Source organism: Azolla caroliniana, unplaced genomic scaffold (assembly GCF_043228905.1).
Source record: "Azolla caroliniana isolate FFs.n. ecotype wild unplaced genomic scaffold, voAzoCaro1.0.p SCAF_1, whole genome shotgun sequence".
NCBI classification, from domain to species: Eukaryota; Viridiplantae; Streptophyta; class Polypodiopsida; order Salviniales; family Salviniaceae; genus Azolla; species Azolla caroliniana.
Window position 1 is genome coordinate 27,737,106 of NW_028230436.1, and position 18,534 is coordinate 27,755,639.

At 39.0% G+C, this 18,534-nt stretch overlaps 1 protein-coding gene across 1 annotated transcript; it reads right to left on the minus strand.

Annotated features, from left to right (window-relative positions):
• Positions 1-7,064: 7,064 nt before the first annotated feature.
• On the minus strand, positions 7,065-10,825 carry LOC147869400 (uncharacterized). The gene is made up of 5 exons (XM_087328989.1): positions 9,414-10,825; positions 8,921-8,997; positions 8,748-8,796; positions 7,881-8,562; positions 7,065-7,746 (listed from the first exon to the last, which is right to left on the minus strand). The coding sequence occupies exons 1-5, from the start codon at positions 10,597-10,599 to the stop codon at positions 7,431-7,433; spliced, it is 2,310 nt and encodes a 769-aa protein (XP_087185115.1). The 5' UTR covers positions 10,600-10,825; the 3' UTR covers positions 7,065-7,430.
• Between the last annotated feature and the right edge of the window lie 7,709 nt (positions 10,826-18,534).

Here is an 18,534-nt window from a genome sequence, read left to right on the forward strand (position 1 = left end):
TACAGTATTTTCTTCGTCATGTTGCTTGTTGTGTGATGTAACTTGACCCATTCCTCAATGCTACGTCTTTTAGAATATAAGAAATGGTTTAGAGGATTGTTTCATGGTTAAACAAATTACGACCTTGCATCCCTTTGCAAAACAAAATGTACATTGTTAAAAAGACATTCATTAAAGTCTTTGAAAGATAAATACCTAAATTCACATAGCATAACATATGAAATGTATTATTTTTAGTAGTTTATTGATTGAATCACTATTCTTCAAATTGTGATCCCTAGAACTTACATGATGGGTAGGAGATTCCAATTAGGCTAATCGCTTGATGTAAATAATTGCCAATTAGAACATTTTGGAATGTGATACATGATTGTTGTGGTCTCGACTCTCTACCTCACTTGCCTCCAAATTTGCAAAATCTTGGATATGATGATGATCTAGAGCAATATCGGATTTGATGGCAACACTTGACCATCATTGTAGTGATACAATGTATTAAATCCCCCACTTAAAAGAGATTAGTCAATCACCGGAATAATTGTGACACCTCCCCCCTTGAGCCAATGGCACTAATAAGGCCAACCGTTCTCTTTAGAATAGACTCATAAAAGCCTTGTCAATGATGTCTTTGTGAGATAGTACATAATACTACCTATGATGCATGCATGTATAGATCCTAACACAATTTTAACAAATTCATCTAGATAACTCGATTGATGTCTTGATCCAAAAAGCATAAGTGCACTTGCTCAACATTTAAATCTTGATAGCGATTAATCTAAGACATCAAGAATCAATAGAAGCATTCAAGTCCTAGAAGTCACGAATGAACTTGAGTAGATAACATCAATGGGGATGTAAAATCCAATGCCATGAGACTTTGAGGTCATATAAGCTTTGTTAGAGTATTGTTCGGGATGTATATAGGAATGCAAACATGATCATATTTGGGAAGTTTCCAAACTAACCCCGAGTTTTCCCCTATTTCCAAATGCCCCACAATTTAGTTGTCCCAATCAACCCCCCTAAAAAGAGATTTAAAGAGCATGGACTAATAATTTTATAAGGCCTCTTTTAGTCAGCCTTCCCGAACGTCGACAATAAATTGCAAAATCATTGGGGTGTAAAGAGATCTCACGAGATCTTGAACTTGCATGATAGCCTAAGATGAGAAGACACATAACAATTGCAATGAAATAAACTGTATATGCTGGTATTGGAGTTGTTGACTCCTCAAAAGAACAACATCCACAAGATTGAGCATCAATGTTTATTACATGGATCAATGGGGAGCTTTTAATTTATTTCGAGAGCTAGGATGGATGGATTGAATTACTCAAGCTTTTAGTTTTTTTCTTGAGGGGGGCTCATTGCTTTTTCGTGACATGGAGTGACGGCAGTTCGATTCACCAAACCTCTCGAGTAGTCTTAATGGACAAAAAGTATAGATGGGCATGAGTGTTGTTGGCATAGAATGCGAATGTTGTACAAAAAGGGAAGTTTTGAATGGTGGTGGTGGTGTTGGTGAGGCACGGTTGCGCACATTTGGAAAAGCGGCCCCATGTTCATGTTTTGTTCCTTGTGTGTGTGGGGGGGGGGATGGGGGGATGTGACATTAGATGATTGCAAAGAAAATAGAAGAAGGGTTCAAAAAGGTTGGAACATTAATGATGGTTTAGAAAGTGCAAGAGAATGAGGAGGGAGGGGGGAGCAATAAAAGGGTGGTTCACATCACCATATTATTCATCGGACTGAAGAAAGACTGCACAAGGAGCTCCTGATGCGGACCTTAGGATTATTCAATTCATTCAATCACCATTTCAATTCAATTCAACTCAACTCCACTGCATTTCAAATTCAGTATAATCCAATCCAATCCTCTCTCTCTCTCTCTCTCTCTCTCTCTCTTCTCTCTCTTCACATGTTTCTCTCTCATTTATCCTTCCTTGTAGGCTCTCTCTCATTTAAAGAAGGAAGGAAAGAAGGAAAAGGCTTTACCTCCTCCTCATTTATTGCTTCATGGAGACAACCCAATCACAAGGTGGTCACCTCTCTCTCTCTCTCTCTCTCTCTCTCTCTCTCTCTCTCTCTCTTCTTCTTCTTTTTATTACCTCAGTCAAATTATGGTTCCCATTCATTGTAAACACCTCCTTTCCTTCTCCATCCATCCATCTCTCTCTCTCTCTCTCTCTCACAGTTTGGTCAACCCCCCAACCTAGTGATGATCATGATCTCATCTTCGGCACACACGCAATCCCAAGTGCCATCAATCGCCTATTCGAATCACTTGTAGCCTCGTAATGTCGAAACACATACATGCATGCATGCATGCATGCATAATATTCTGTCTTTTGAAGGAGCCTAAATTAAGGAGGTCTAGGACGAGTTTTCTCTCTATGTTTGGCTTGCAGTTTGGAGATGAGAAAAAAAAGTTAATAGGAAATCTCTACCTACGTGCAACCATTGCTTGCATACCTTTTCCTTCTTCCTTTATGTGTGTGTATGTGTGTTGGAACCCAAGTCGGTTCATTGGGTTTCTTTTTCCATTGATGTTTAGGACATAAGAACAATTGAAGAAAAAGAAAATGTACTTGTGTCAATTTCATTCCTTCAACACGAAAACACTCTAGGTGTACTCATTGAATTCGAATGGCAATTGACTCTAACATGAGTCAATAGACTGGTTTCTTCGCCTCGAGCTTGGTGGTACTCAACTTTTATTTTATGCTACATTTCTTTTTAATTTAAAGGAAGAAGCCAACAATTATGTTACCTATGAGATATTATAGATGTTGATCATCTTAATATACATAAAGCTAAAAGCCTTAATGAGATAGAGCTCATTATGTGGACCATGGGATCCTATCACGATCATTGATATATGCAAGTGTTGCCTCCAGCACCATGCACACCTGTTCCTAATTAACATCCCAATGCCCTATTTTAATAAAAACATCAATACCCCCTTCTATTGACTTATTTCATCACTCATGGATAGTGACCGCATAGACAGAATTTCATCATTTGTCCTCCTCGCACGTCTCCTTTGTTACCGTAATCCCATTTTTCTCCCCCATTCTATTATATTCAAAATCTTTTGGCGTCTTCTTCTCTCAAATTATTGCAAATACAACAAAGAAACCAAGTTGAGACTCGTAATTCTTAAAACTACAGAGAAAAATGTTTATGAAACGAAGTCTACAAATGTTGGAGAACCCCAACGTCATTGAGGTGAAGAGGAGAATTAGCAAAACACCCAAGCTATTGCTTGCTCGTTCATAAACTTCAACCATGTTTGCAAAAGTGTTTCCTCTCATAGTTGATGTTTGGCACCCCAATTGACAAACTTGGATTCAACTAATTTTAAACGGAAACGTAATAGTTAGAAAGGCAAGGACAAGGGAAATAAGCATATTAATCATATTAAGCCGATAAAGTGCAACCAATGTCATTAGTTCCACATTGGATTCAATAAAGTTCTACATTGGAGATAGGCACAAATGTCAAAGAATTGATGCTATTGTCACGTAAAAGTATGACACATATAAACATATACTGCCAAATTTCATGGAAATTTATGTTGCATTTCCCAAACTTGGACATTTCCCCCTCTCTATACATGTATACATGGAGGGAAATCTAACGAGTTGGTCATTGCCCAATAGTGGTTCTTCATAACTCCAATATCACTTGCAATCATCAAACAACCTCATTTCATCATAGCAATAAACAATATAATTGGAATTAGATATAAAAGTTCTATAAATGGCATGGATATACTTACCTATTTATATGTGATAGACACTTATTTGGCTTTCCTCACGAGAAATTGATATTATTAAACATATTATGGTAAGAAATTGGGCAAAGGGTAACGTTCACATTATTTAGCACTCTGATCGCTTTTGGGACTATAATTATATAGGCAAGCAAGCATGCTTCATGTGCAATAAACATTAGGGAAAGGAAATTCAACTTGGATTTTCTTCGCATTGATGATTGTATTATTGTGACAACCATGAACTATTATGAGTTGTGATAGATGGTCGAGCGTTGGTCTACCAAATGCCCCATTCTCCTATTTTTAATGTACTCCTTTTGTAATTATGTCTTTCATTAGCTCATCTCTCACATTCTAATTTTCACCATTTCTCTCAACTAGGAAAACTTCCACTATTGATGTTCTTCGAATCATCAAAATGTAATGCACATTGAATATTCCAACATCTCATTGTAAATATGTCTCTCTTGACAACATAAGATTATAATTTACTTCGATCTTGTGAAGCAATCTTTTAGTATGTACTAGATCTTATAAATACGAAAGATGCACTTGACGTCAAAATAAATGTGCAGTAGTAATTACATTCAGATCACGCATGAGGCATATAGAGTTAAATCTCTATTATCTATATATATACATACATGGTACAACTGTTATGTTTAAGATATAAAACTTGGTTCTCATTATTACATGTAGAGTTTAACTTGCTACTTCAAGGGACATTTTCAATGCATTAACCTTAACATTAATTTAACATAGAATTGTACTTGTACATTTCGGTAGAGGTGGCGATGTATATATTTATAGATGACGTTGAAGGCTCGAAACGATGATTGCTTGCAAAAATAACAAGCTGTCAATGAATTAATACATTTAATGTGTCTCATAGAATCATTTCACCTAACTTTAGACTTCGTTGTTGAAGTGGAAAGGTCATTTTTTGTTTTTCTAGTGGATTTTTTTCCCCTCTCATTGTGCACTGAATTAACAAAATGTGACATTTCCTTTATGGATAAGGTTGTTTACCCCTCATTTCTTCCGAGAAACCATTTTACATTGAAAGTGAAGAATGTATGGATAAAGACGATCATAGAGCTGCAAAGCTCATCCGTCGAAAGTTCCATACTCTAAAGGTCTCGTAGGAAAGTATTGGATGTATCGGATGTATGGGAGAATGATTAGGATTAAGCTTACCCCCTGTAAGTACAATATTTCTAATTATAAATAATATATTGGTGTACATAAGAAATAAAGTTTCTAGTACCTAGACATGCTACGATAAGAAGACTATTATCATCGTGCGAGATATGTAATTACAAGTGAAGCTTGTCTTGTAGTTGATCCGTGGTCTCTAATATTGTTTCCTATATTTCAACATACTAGTGACCTTGTGCACATATATATATATATATTCTAAAATCATGCATCATAGATAGCATTTTCCCTTACTTCCAACAATCTTCCTCTTTTTAGGTAAGGGTACACCTACAAAATTTTCCTTGTGGGTCACTAGATTTTCTCTAAAATGATTGTGAGCGTACGATAAGATCAAATCTTTGCATACGCCATGAGGTTCCTCAATTTGCCGCAATATGAAAAGAAGGGAATTGTGTGCATTCTGTCACCCCAACTTCATACAATAACATATGTTTGACACATGTGTAACACACATACATTCATTCATTCATGCACAAAAAAGATATAAGCCAAAGAACCATATATATATATATATATATATATATATATATGTAACATTGTGCTTGCCAATTGGATTTGATTATATATTGAAACATTGCCATGGATGTTATTCAGTTGATCCAACTCATGTTTTGAGAATGCCTCCCATATTTGATGTGTATTGCATTATGACCACCTAGAGATATTGGATAAAATAAAAGTGTATTTTAAAGGAATTTAGGAGAATTGATCAAATGAAGATTATAGGCTAACATTAAAGGCTCCCTTAATCATGTTTTTTAACTTAAGGAACTTTGTTGGGGGAAAGGGTTTTATAAGAAAAATATGTTTGGATGCAAAACTTTTGGGAAAGATCTCCTTAGGTTAGATTAAAAATGATAAGGTAGATTTAATCTCCTTTTATTGGGGGGGGGGGGGGGGGGGGGTCTTCGTTTGGGATCCATTAGTCTCTAATCATTTTAAATTCTGATAGCCTTTTCATCTATGTCCCTTTAATTATATATATTTCAAGTAGCTAATTCAAGTGTGATGATCTTTCTGTTATCTCATTGGCCAATTAACCCTTGCAGAAAAGAGTAGCCCACATTGACAGGAATCTCTATTAATCTTATAGTCTATGAGAGATGACCCTGCACTGCAGCTCCCATCATCTCACGGCTTGATGATGTGCTGAACGAATCTCTCCAAACTTTACAATCACAGTTAATGTTATCGATTTTATGCATCACGATCAATATTATCAATCCAACACTTTACGATCACAATTAATATTGATCAATCCATTGTTAATGATTAACTCCTATATAACTTAGGTAGCAAAAAACTAGTAATCAGTTAGTCCAAAGTATGATGTCCATAAGCCCAGATTGTTAACCAATCTAGAATACAATCCGGCACAATGGCTGGCTAATCCATTTTATTATCACGAAGATACACAGCTTGACCCAAACCTTAGATATTAATTAAGCTGTTTAAATACGAGATTTTAATTCTCACACTCTTCATACATACTAACTAATTCACACACATTTTATACATTTAATGAGCTAGCAGGGACGCCTCAAAAGTGTGTTTAATCAGAAAGATTTGGATGGATGCATGATTAAGCACATTATTAATGTTAATTACTTCTCGGGGGTGGGGGGATTGGATATTAGCGAAGATTCGAACAACCTCACAAGCACCAACATTTTTGATTGCATTGTCAGAAACAAACAACAATGCAGTTACTACTACGAAGTTTTATGATCCAAAACCGCTTGATCAGTAAGGGATGGTTTTATTGGGGTGGGTGGGTTTTGGTGTTAGTAATTGATTAATCATCATGATGCTATCTATCTATAGTGATTCAGATGAATCTGCAACAGGCGTGAGTTAATAATAATGTATATTTCAGACTACTACTACCAACAATGATACAGACATTGTCTCTCATTGCCTAAATAGTTTGGTTGTGATTACCGAATATGGAAGTGCACACTGGATAAGGAAAGGATTGAGCACCATAATTTAATTTAGTTTAATTTAATTGAGGGTCTTTAACTTTATCAGAGAACAAAATCATTGGCAACAACAATACTTAAAGAAAAAAGAGGCTTGATTTGATTAATGAAAGATCACTTTGAAATAATTTACAATAAAATTGTGTGTGATCAATATTCATATAAACGATGATCATTAATCAATCAATAAACTGGAATGGCTCTTATAGAGAGAGTACCCAATATTATTGATAAGGAGAATCCTAATGATCATAATCATTCTCATCAGAATAATTAGAAGAAGAGGAAGGAAGAGGAAGAGGAAGATGATGATGATGATGATTATATATGTATAACGAAGACAGATCATTAAATGTTCACCTCAAATATAAAGATTGATCATATATAGATAGATAGATAGATAGATAGATAGATATAATTCATAATAATGATGATGTTCAGAGTAATTATAAGGTGAGCTCTAGGTTGGGTGATAGAATTGTTGTCACTTTATTATCATTATAACAATTCTTCCTAATCATCATTAAGCTTCCATGAGCATCATCATTCCTCTTGATAATCTTCTGTTGATGTTGATGCCGATCATCTTCATGATCTTCTTCCTCTTCTTCTAATAACGATGATGATGATGACATTGTCGATCTCTTCTTATTAGCCCTCCTATCATCTGATTCATGAATAGCAGTGTACAAATCTGATTCCCTAATATGTAATACTGTATCTTCCCGATGATGATGATGATGATGATCCGGCCCATTCAATCTACATCGCCCATATAATCAGTTTAACCAGTTATTATATCTCATCAAATCAATGTATTATTCAATAATCGCAATCATAATTTGTATCTAAAGCCAATTAATTCATAATTTGATTTGTGTTGTGCACTACCCTACCTTGCAGATAAGTTATCATCGTATAGGCCACTGCGAGGATGAGCACGGCGATCATCGATAATGTGGGATGGATCATCACGAGCGATAATCGGTGGGGGTGCAGTGTCGCCTATTACTCCCAGCCGATCCACGATATAAGCTCTAGTGTCCCCCATGCTGATCGGGAGATCGCTGCCACTAACATTAGCTCTACAATTATTATGATTAAGGTTATATGCCGATGGTGATGGTGATGGTGATGGTGATGGTGATGGTGATGATGATGTTGCCAATGAGAAATTGGTGGCGATCCTCATTGAGCCGGATGATAGAGGCAATGGCAATACTACAGGAGGAGGTTTAAGATTAGCAGGGGATTCAGCACCAGTAGTATTAGTAGTATTGCCATGGCCTAGACCACTGATTATATTACTGGTATGACTGAATTTGTTGATGACATTTATACCCCTACCTGGATAATTATTATATTGGGTAGCAGTATTAGTAGAAGAAGTTAATAATTGATCAATGTGGTCTGCTCTATTACTATTACTATTACAATTATTATTATTAGTAGTAGTAGTAGTAGTAGTGCTGCTATTATTATTGGTATATGATGATGACATTCCTCCTCCATTCATCAGACCAAACATGTTATGATAAGGATGGTGATGATGATGATGAAGAAGATGGTGATGAGGATCTGCGAGGCCAAATGGAATGAATTCAATTAATAATTAGCTAATCCCATTCATGATGATGATGATGATCATCAGCCTCTCATCATCATGATGATCATCATCATCATATACATAACAATATACATTAATTAGTTACAAATGGCGATTAACATATGATTGATTTATCTGCTAAATTAATTTATATTACCATGATGCAGGTGGCCCTTGTGATCTGCTGTCTTCACTGTTCTGTACATCTGCTTGACGATTAAAAAAGAAAAGAAAAAAACAGGGGATTCAACAGAAGACGTTATTAAGCTGAAATTTGGCTAACTGCATTACTTTATATTTAGAATTAGAAGACGAATATGGAGTAATGACCTGGAGATGGCTCTTCACATGAGCCAGTGTAAGGTCTCTCACATTCATAAGCTCAAGCACAGATTTAGGGGTGGCTCCTGCTACATCACCATCAACCGATCAACATTAATAATGTATAATTTAGCAATCCAATTCTGTATCGATAAACATAATTAACATCCATTAATTATATAATGATGGATTAACTGACTCACTGAGGAATTGGGTGGGGTGGGGTCAATCAATGTAATCATGTACTTACTTCACATCAGAATCGCATATATATATATAACATATAATGATGGATTAACTGACTCACTCAGGAATTGGGTGGGGTGGGGTCAATCAATGTAATCATGTACATACTTCACATCAGAATTGCATATATATATATATAACACAAAGATTTGGAACAAAATTTGCCCAAATAATTAAAAAATGTCTTCTGATTTATGGATAATACATATATATATATATAATTTGTGGAGAAAAGAAAGAAAGAGAATGGACATACTCTCATGGCCCCCCAGAGCTTCGACTGCGTTCACGAAATGGGCATGGAGGTGGGTCGTCCATCGCATTCTGGGCGCCCTAATGTTGCGCTTCAACGCCATGGCCGGCGCAGGAGATTGCGAGTGAACCTTTGCAGACATTGCAGTGTTTTGGATCCTCATCATCATCATCTTCTCGTTACTGTTACTGTTACTGTTACTGTTACTGCTAATTTTACAGTTGGTGTTCATGTCCATCATCCGCATCTGGTCTCTGTAGTTGTCGATCGTAATTAGCTGAGGATTAGAACCACGGGAGTGATTAGCGGCGGCCATGCTCTGAATGAACAGATCGGAGTGATTAGCGGCGGCCATGCTCTTAATGAACAGATCGGAGTGATTAGGCGTGGCATTCGTAGTGGTATTGATGGGAGGGAGCGAGGAGTGATTAAGTCGAGACCCGGCTTCGTTAATCTCGCGCCGATCCTGCAGGAATCGCTTCAATGCCTGCCCTTCACTACTGCATATATGATCACAATGGCTTCCATTCGTATTACTAGCAGTAGCAGTAGCAGTAGCATTACTAATTGTGTTCACCACATCACTGCTGCTACCTGAGCTCTGATCGCTTAGGCTTATGGTATTATTATTATTATTATTATTATTATTATGATTATTACTATTATTATTATACTGTGATCCGGAATTAGAGCTCTTATTGTGGCAAGGATTACTGCTCCTGTAATTTCCGATTAGCTTGGACAAGATCTTGTTAGTGTTAGAATTAGCATCGGATCTGCCCCTCTTCCACAGCTCAAACTCAATGTCCTCACCATCATTCTCAGATTCCTGCTTGTGCTCCTTGTGGAGAAGATCAATCATCGCCCTGGACGCTTGGTGGTGATCTGAAGGCTTGATCATTGGCGGCGGCTCATAGAATGGGGCCTTAATGCAGGTTAACGCAGGTCGCCGATCTTCAGAGGCCTTAATGCAGGTTAATGCAGATTCCGCAAATCTGTGATTAATGGAGGGATTGGGCAAGCTAATATTTAGGGACAGGTCAGGATTAATGTGGGCGGAGGCGGCGGAATGCAAGTGCTGATCAAGATTAGAAGACTTACTGAATGGAGATGGAGATGGAGATGGAGATGGAGATGGAGGAGGAGGAGGAGGAGGATTGATTACTTCCATCTGAGCTAGCAATGCCATATGGGGATGAATTAATCAATGGAGCGACGATTCCTTTGAAGCTTGATCCCAAATGGAATGGTTCAATGGAATGAAAGAAACAGATTCAATGCAGGCAGTGGGGGGGGGGGGTAAGGGAAGGAGGAAGTCAATAATAATGTGTCTGATCTGCCATGGATATGGAATTATTAGTGAATGGTGGTGTGGGGCAGAATGGATGGATGGATGGATGGATGGATGGATGGGAGGAAAAAGCAGAGGAATTAGAGATTTCAATGCAATGCAGAGGAAGGAAGGAAGGAAGGATGGATGGATTTATGAATTCATTTGCTTCTGCTCCACATATAGCAAGCACATACACACACACTTCTCCCATCTACATACTACTAATAATAATAAATGGCAACAGAGAGAAAGGTATGTGTGTATACATACATACATATTAGTGATCTAGATATTTAATGGTGTTTGTACCAATTGAATGAATGAATATATATATATATACTCCAATCAAGTGCAATTCTTCATTAACTGCTAAGAAGGGGGTGGGGGTGGGGGACAATAGAATGAATTGGAATGAATAGAGAGAGAGAGAGAGGGTAGTGGGCATTACATTACTACAATTATGTATATTTACTGCTGCTATGACCACACATGCATGCTATGAAATGTTATGTTAACCTTTAACAAACAAAACAAAAAGCATTTGATAATTAAAAACAAAGTAGAGAGAAAGAAGAGATGTGTATCCACTGTCCATCTATGTATGTATGTATGTGTAAGCCTAACAAACAAACATATACATGTAACATAATACATATGTATATGCTCTTTTTATTATTCTTGAGGCAGAGAGGAGAATGATGGTGGATAATAATGTGTGTGTGTGTGTGTGAGATAGAGAGAGAGAGAGAGAGAGAAGACTTGTTCATCATCCCCTCCCTCCCTCCCTTCCTTCCTTCAACACATTTACATTAAATGTTATGGATGGGGACTGATCCATGATTGATTTGATTGATTGATGATTGGATGACCATGTGTCATGATGATGATGTATACTATGATCCACCAGTCTATAACACACACACACACACATCAACATGCATGAAAAGCTTAATTCCTTTATTCTTTACAAGGTCAATCTATCAATGCTATTATTAAGGAGTGAGTACATGGATGTTGATGTGTGTGTACATGTATAAGTTTGGATGGGTATGTGTGTTGATTTATGGGAGTGAGTACATGCCGATCCATGTGTATGTATGTATGTATATACATACATACATACATACATACATACATACATACATACATACACACACACACACACACACACACACATATATATACACACATGCATCTATGGGTATGCCACTATGCATGGGTACATGTTGTGTATGTGTATGTACGCCCCCCCCCCCCCCCCCCCCCCCCCAAGTCTTGGGCATGCTCCTTAGACTTGGACAAATCTCAATCCAGACAATGAAGAGAATGCAATTTCTTAAGTCTACTAGCTCCGTAGAACGCTTAAAGATTCTTGGCGGTAATGAGTACAACTTCTGCTAGCGTTGACAAGCCTCCATAAAGAGCCCCCCCCCCCCCCCTTTGCATAGGATTTTATTATTACGCAAAGGTCCCCCGATCCAAAGTCCTTGTATGTACGTGCTTGTTTGGATCTGAATTCAAATTTAGTTAAAACGTTATGACATTCTTCTTCACTATATGATTCATTTTGTACACTTAGGCCTATATTTTCTTCTCTGCACCTCAACCCATGTATAAGGTATGCAATCCCCACGTTCATATATTACTAACCATTGTCATAATCAATCGTCACGATAGAACGTTCGACATTAATTCCTTAGGTTCTTCAAGACATCCGCAATACATGTCATGTATGCCATCAAGGCAAAACTTGTTATAACCTCAGAGGGAGCTCGAGACATCATCATGTATAGTTTTTCCTCTTTGGGTATAGTTTTTAATTGTGTGATCAGATCTTCAATGTGTCTTTTTCTATCAATGTCTACATTGATCTAAGTATACAACTGTTTCGTTAAACCAAACCGCTATTGATGATCATCAATTATATATTGCAAGAGCTAAGAGAGCATACTAGCCATCAAACTCGGTCAACCTAATCAACATGATTTTATATTTTGAGTGAAAGACATTGGACTTTGGTGGCCCATGGTTCCAAAATAATTCATTTACTTGCAAGGTAAAGCAATATTGTCATGGCCAACCTACAAAGCTGAAAAGTCTGGTACATTGATTATTAATCCTAGACTTCATGGAGCCATTTCAAAAATGAGGAATGGAATTCGTTGACCTTTTTACTTACAATGCCCTAGGATAGAAGTAGTCGATAGCCTCACATACACAAACAATGGATGTACATGATATGCCAATATTTTGAATGCGCATGTCAAGACACCCTTACTTAGATTTATATAATAAATTATGGGCAATTGTACTTTATATATACATATATACTAAGTTCTAATCTATGGTATTGATGATAGCCTATTTAGTATTGATATATTCATACTGCAAATAACCATAAAATGTATTTGTTACAATTATAAACAATAAGATTGTACCCACATTACATTTGAAAACAAGTAGTCTATGAACATTTCACACACATGAGATGATACAAAAAGCAAGTCAAGCATATGGTAGTTGAGGCACTTGAAGATGCTAAAGATTCAATTAAATATATTGTAGAAGTCATCAAGTCAATGACATCAAGGCCCAAGGTTTTGTGGGATTGGAAGTAGTTGTAAAAGACTACATAAAAGTGGCAGTGGGGAGCCTTTGAGTGGGCATTGGCATTGCAAAGATTTGTTGAAATCTTTAAATAGCTTTATGATATAAGAAGCTTAAGGGTCTTGTTGGCCGATCATTGTGTTGACATGCTATTTGCCAAAATCTTGAGGTGACTAGGATGATCAACATACCGATCAAGTTGTCTTAGAGTATGATATAGATGGTCACGATAAAGTTGTCTAAGTTAGATGAGGAGACCACTCTCAATTATGGAATTCAACTACAGTTGCATATCTTAGATACTGGTATGATTCAATAGATCTTTGATATCCCTGCATATAAGTGGATTGGATCTTTGATCATTCATTAATATCGTTGATCATTGAGTTGTTCAAAGGATAATATATATTATAAATATTTTGACTTGCTTCGATTTCATATGGGACTAATATTATTAGTCACATGTTTCATACCTTGATCCAAGTGTGAAATATGCATGATGAAAAAGGGTGTATGTGTTCACTTATTGAGATCCTTGTTGGAATAAGTTTTCCAAATCATAATCCACCAGGAATATAGATAAACGAGGATGTCGATGACTCAAGATGTGGGTAACAAGGAAATACTAGAGGTTTGTGGGGTTGGTCAAAACCTTGACGCGATGTTTGTGTGCTCATCAAGTAAGGATTCTATTGCTCAAATGCAAGTATGTGGTGACAACTACCTTGTCATACACCTAGTAGTGTGATATTTAGAGGGTTGAATTTCTCAAGAATAGAATTCCACGAGATTAAGGATATCTTAATCATCAAGCTTAGAGAAGATACTACCAATGTCAAAGTTGGATGCATCCATTTCAATTGGCCTGCATGATAGTGGCTTAGATGGATGATTTCTTGAGATTCTTGTGAAAGGCAAGTTGGACGAGGGGAATTTCGATTATAGAATTATACTCTTAGCTTGAATATCCTCCATATGAGAAAGGGCTTTCCTCGCCACTCAAATTCTAATAATATTCTTCTCATCCATTGTGAAGGACCATATAATGAAGGAATTCCATTGAAGCTTGATCAACCTCACATTTCTTCAGTTTTGTGTAGAGCTTACGTTCTTAGAGATCATGTGGTATTACAAATTCAAATGTGTGAGTTCCTTTTGGGATTCTAATATATATTGAGGTCACATAGATAGTTCATTCATCACATACATGTAATGTATAAAAGGGGCTTTTACCCCAAAGCGATCTCACGTGGACCAACCCTAGTCTTGGCATGTTGACTTACTGTCTTGGGATTGGTCTCATTAATCATTTCTTCCACATCTATCATGGTTGCTCTACCCATTATCGATGTATCCCTTCCATGCCTACAATCTTTCTTGTATCAAGCAGTGCATGGGTGTCACGACACACTGACATCAAATACATAATTGGTATTTTGGATTGAACCTACAACCTCACATCAACAAGATGTCATGCTCAACCATTTTGATATAAGCATGCATTTGTATAAAATGGTTTAGTATTTTGCATTCTAGCATATAGTACATTTCAAAATCAGAATATTGTAGTCATGAGTATATTGTGAAATGCACATAAGAGATCAAAACCACCCTAGTTAGCTTCTTACTTCTTACTCAATTTATAGCTGATACAAAGATACCCATTTGGGTTGGCTTAGCTAAAAAGGGTGTGCTAAAAGAGTGGGTCAGCTTAGGTACATGCATCCTAAAAAGGTTGTGCTAAAAGGGTGCCACAAAGGAACACATGCACACCACATTTCGCCCCTGAGAGAAACAAGAGACTTAGAAGTAGGAACAAGAACGGGAATAGGAGCAGGAGCAGGGGCTTGTCGAAGGAGGAGAACCATTTGTTGGAGATAGAGCCCCCCAAGTGGCACTATCCATGTTGGCAGGTTTCGAATAGACATTAATGGACGATTCTAGTGGGAGGCGGGGGTTATGCCCATAGAGTGCTCCATAAGGGTTGATCCATGTCGATGCTTGTACGGATGTATTGTAGGCATGGGTGGCGAAAAGCAAGATTTGATCCTAGGATTTGTGGCATGGATCGATGTAAGCGGCAATCTCCTTCTTGAGGGTCTTGTTGAGGCGTCCGGTGAGGCCATTTGTCTGAGGATGATATGGGAACTTAAACACCTACTAGACACCTAGTTGAGCTGCAACGACGTTGAGGACATCCCTGTGGAACTGGCGGCCCTGATCAGATAATAGTTGGACAGGGCTAGTGACGGAAAACGACCTAGCAATTTGTGGATAGAGATCAATCACTCCTGTGGACTAAGGGCCACCTAGACTTGGCCAAGGTGGGGGACAAGAGGGCTATCGTGTAGGATCAGAGGAAGATCAATTGGTGGAGAAATATCAATCGCACTTGTGGATTTGAGGGCCACGTGGACTTGGTTGAGGTGGGCGATAGGAGGGCTATCGTGTCGAAGGGGGATCAGGGAAAAAGATCAATTGCTCCTGTGGCCTGAGGACCACCTCGACGTGGCTGAGGTGGGGGATATGAGGGCGATAGTGAAGAAGGGGGATCGGGGAAACATCAATTGGCGGAGAAAGATCAATCGCTCCTGTGGAATGAGGGCCACGAAGACTTGGTTGAGGTGGGGACATGAGGACTATAGGCGGATAGAGATCAATCGCTCCTATGGATTGAGGGCCAACTGGACTTGGTTGAGGTGGCGAACAAGAAGGCTATCGTGTAGGAGGGGGATTGGAGAAACTGGTGGGACAAGAAGTTAGTGGGCAACCTAAGGTGAGGGGGAAGAGGTGGATGCTTGGACGTGGGGGACGGGTACCCCACATCTCTACCAATATGTGCTAAAAGGGTGGCAAAGAGGAACACATGCACACCACAATATTCTAGAAATATTGTACAATATATTCTACACGGGTATATTCTAGAGATATTTCTCGAGTATATTCTAGAGATATTCAATCTCGGAACTTGTATAAATACTTATAACCCCCTTTCAAGAGATTCAACGCCAGTCATTGACTGTACATCAATCTAGTATTCTTGTTTCATTCCATTTTGTCTCCTCCTTTATCTCTACATCATGCTCTTCATAGCTTCGTAAGTTCATAGTTTCATCACTCACAGCTTCTAGAGTTCTTAGCCTCATCATTTCTAGTTCCACTTTCACCATCCATGCTCCGTCGTAGTTCGTAGTTGGTGTGTTCGTGGCAGTTTGAATCCCTTCCAACTGGAAGCATCACTCGTCTTCGTCATCGCCCTTGCTTCTAGAGTTACCATTGTCACAATACTTGCTTCTAGAGTTACCATCATCAACATCCTTGGTTTCAGAGACACTTCCTCATCATCATTGTCTTCATTGCATTGCCTTCAACATCATCATTTTCAGCGCCTCTTGTTATCTTCATCAAATAGATTGATTTTGATCGCTCACCTTCACAGTTTTGGTGGGGGTCACAACCACACACTTTCCTGGTGGGGATTTCGTCGTATGCACTCCATTTTCATTTTGATTCAAGTTTTGCTCCACTTTCCTTTGGCAAGGATCGATTTTAATCACTCACCTTCCTAGTTCCCATGGGGGTTACAACCGGTCACGTTCCTGGTGGGGATTTCGTTGGTTTCTCACTAGCGCTACCGTTTGTGCCGTGTTTTGGCTCAACCTCGACTATTTACCCTCTCATGATGAAGTCGAGTCGACCGCTTCCCCTGCACTCCTTCACCCGTTGTTGTTCCCATTCCGCTACCGCATGTTGGACCCCTAGTCGATGTTGGATATCGAAATCGAACTCTTGAAGGAGTAGCATCCATCGTGCTAAGCGACTAGTCAAAGCTTGTTTATGAACAAGATACAACAGTGCCGAATGATCCACGTGGAAAGTGAATTTTCGACCGTGCAGATAGTGCCGGAATTTAATGATACTATAGATCATGCCGAGTGCTTTACGTTCCATGGTGGAGTAATTCTTTTCCATTGTTGAGAGATGTCAGATGCATCTACGAATATGTGAAAGGGTTGTGCCCAATCCGGAGGTTGGACCACTGGAGCTTCGGAAAGCATGACTTTGAGTGATGGATAGGCCTTGTCTTCCCATTCCGTCTGGACACCGAAAGGGATCCGCATGGATTGTTGCGTGTAAGGGGGTCGCGAAATCAATGAGGTATCAGAGCATACGACTATGCCATCGTATTTGACCTAAAAATCGGCTAAGTGCTTTGGCCGGGGCTAGGGCCGGGGCATTCAAGATGGTTTGACCTTTGGCAGGATCCATGGCAATGCCATCCCGATTGACAATGTGGCCGAGTAAAGCACCGCTTGTAACATGGAAAGCGCATTTTGTAGGGTTTAGGCTGAGTCGTGCCTGCCGACATCTTTCAAAGGCACAATCGTAAATGAGCAAGGTTTTTATTATTATACCGAACGAATTATTATGATGTGCCCTATCCAACACAACGACGCAGGTGACCACTTGCTCGATGGTTTGCTGAGAAAAATCCGTAAGAGCCAACGTCATGCATAGAGGCTCACAGAGGACGGCCAGAAACGTCTCTTTCAAATGATTCACAGATACATCCCATGCGAGTTGGTGGTACAGGTCTTGAAAGCGGCAAACAAACTGGGACACAATTTCGGTAGGTCCCGGGCGGATCATATAAAATTGACGAAGCAATTCCCGCTTCGGGATCTCTTGGTGGAATAATTCCAAAAACTAGGTTCGGACATCCTAGAACATGGTAAACTCCCCAAGATCGTGCCGTCGAGGGAGAGAATGAATTCAATGATTTTGGAGGCGTCGACCTCCTCGGCGATTAGTCGTTGTGTCGAATGGTTGGCTTGCCATGTGTTAAGAAAGGAACGGATATGGTCGTCGACGTCTGGGCCATCCGTGTAGCGGGCATAGGGGTGGTATGACATTATGTCAAGCTCTGGATCTTCCGGTAGGACCGGGAAAGGGTTGAGCTCCAGTTGTGGTGAGACTTCTGGAGGACTTGGAGGGGTAGCAAGGTCAAGACCGGTCTGCGACTATGTGTCCGGGATTACCGGTGGCGAAGATTGCGATTCCGAGGACAAGTGTTGTGTGAGCACGGAATTGGCCGTGTCCTCGGCGTGGTCTGTGCGGCGGGGCGGCGGCCGAGAGTGAGTAACTCTATTTGACACCATAATGGTGACTGGGATGCCCACCAAC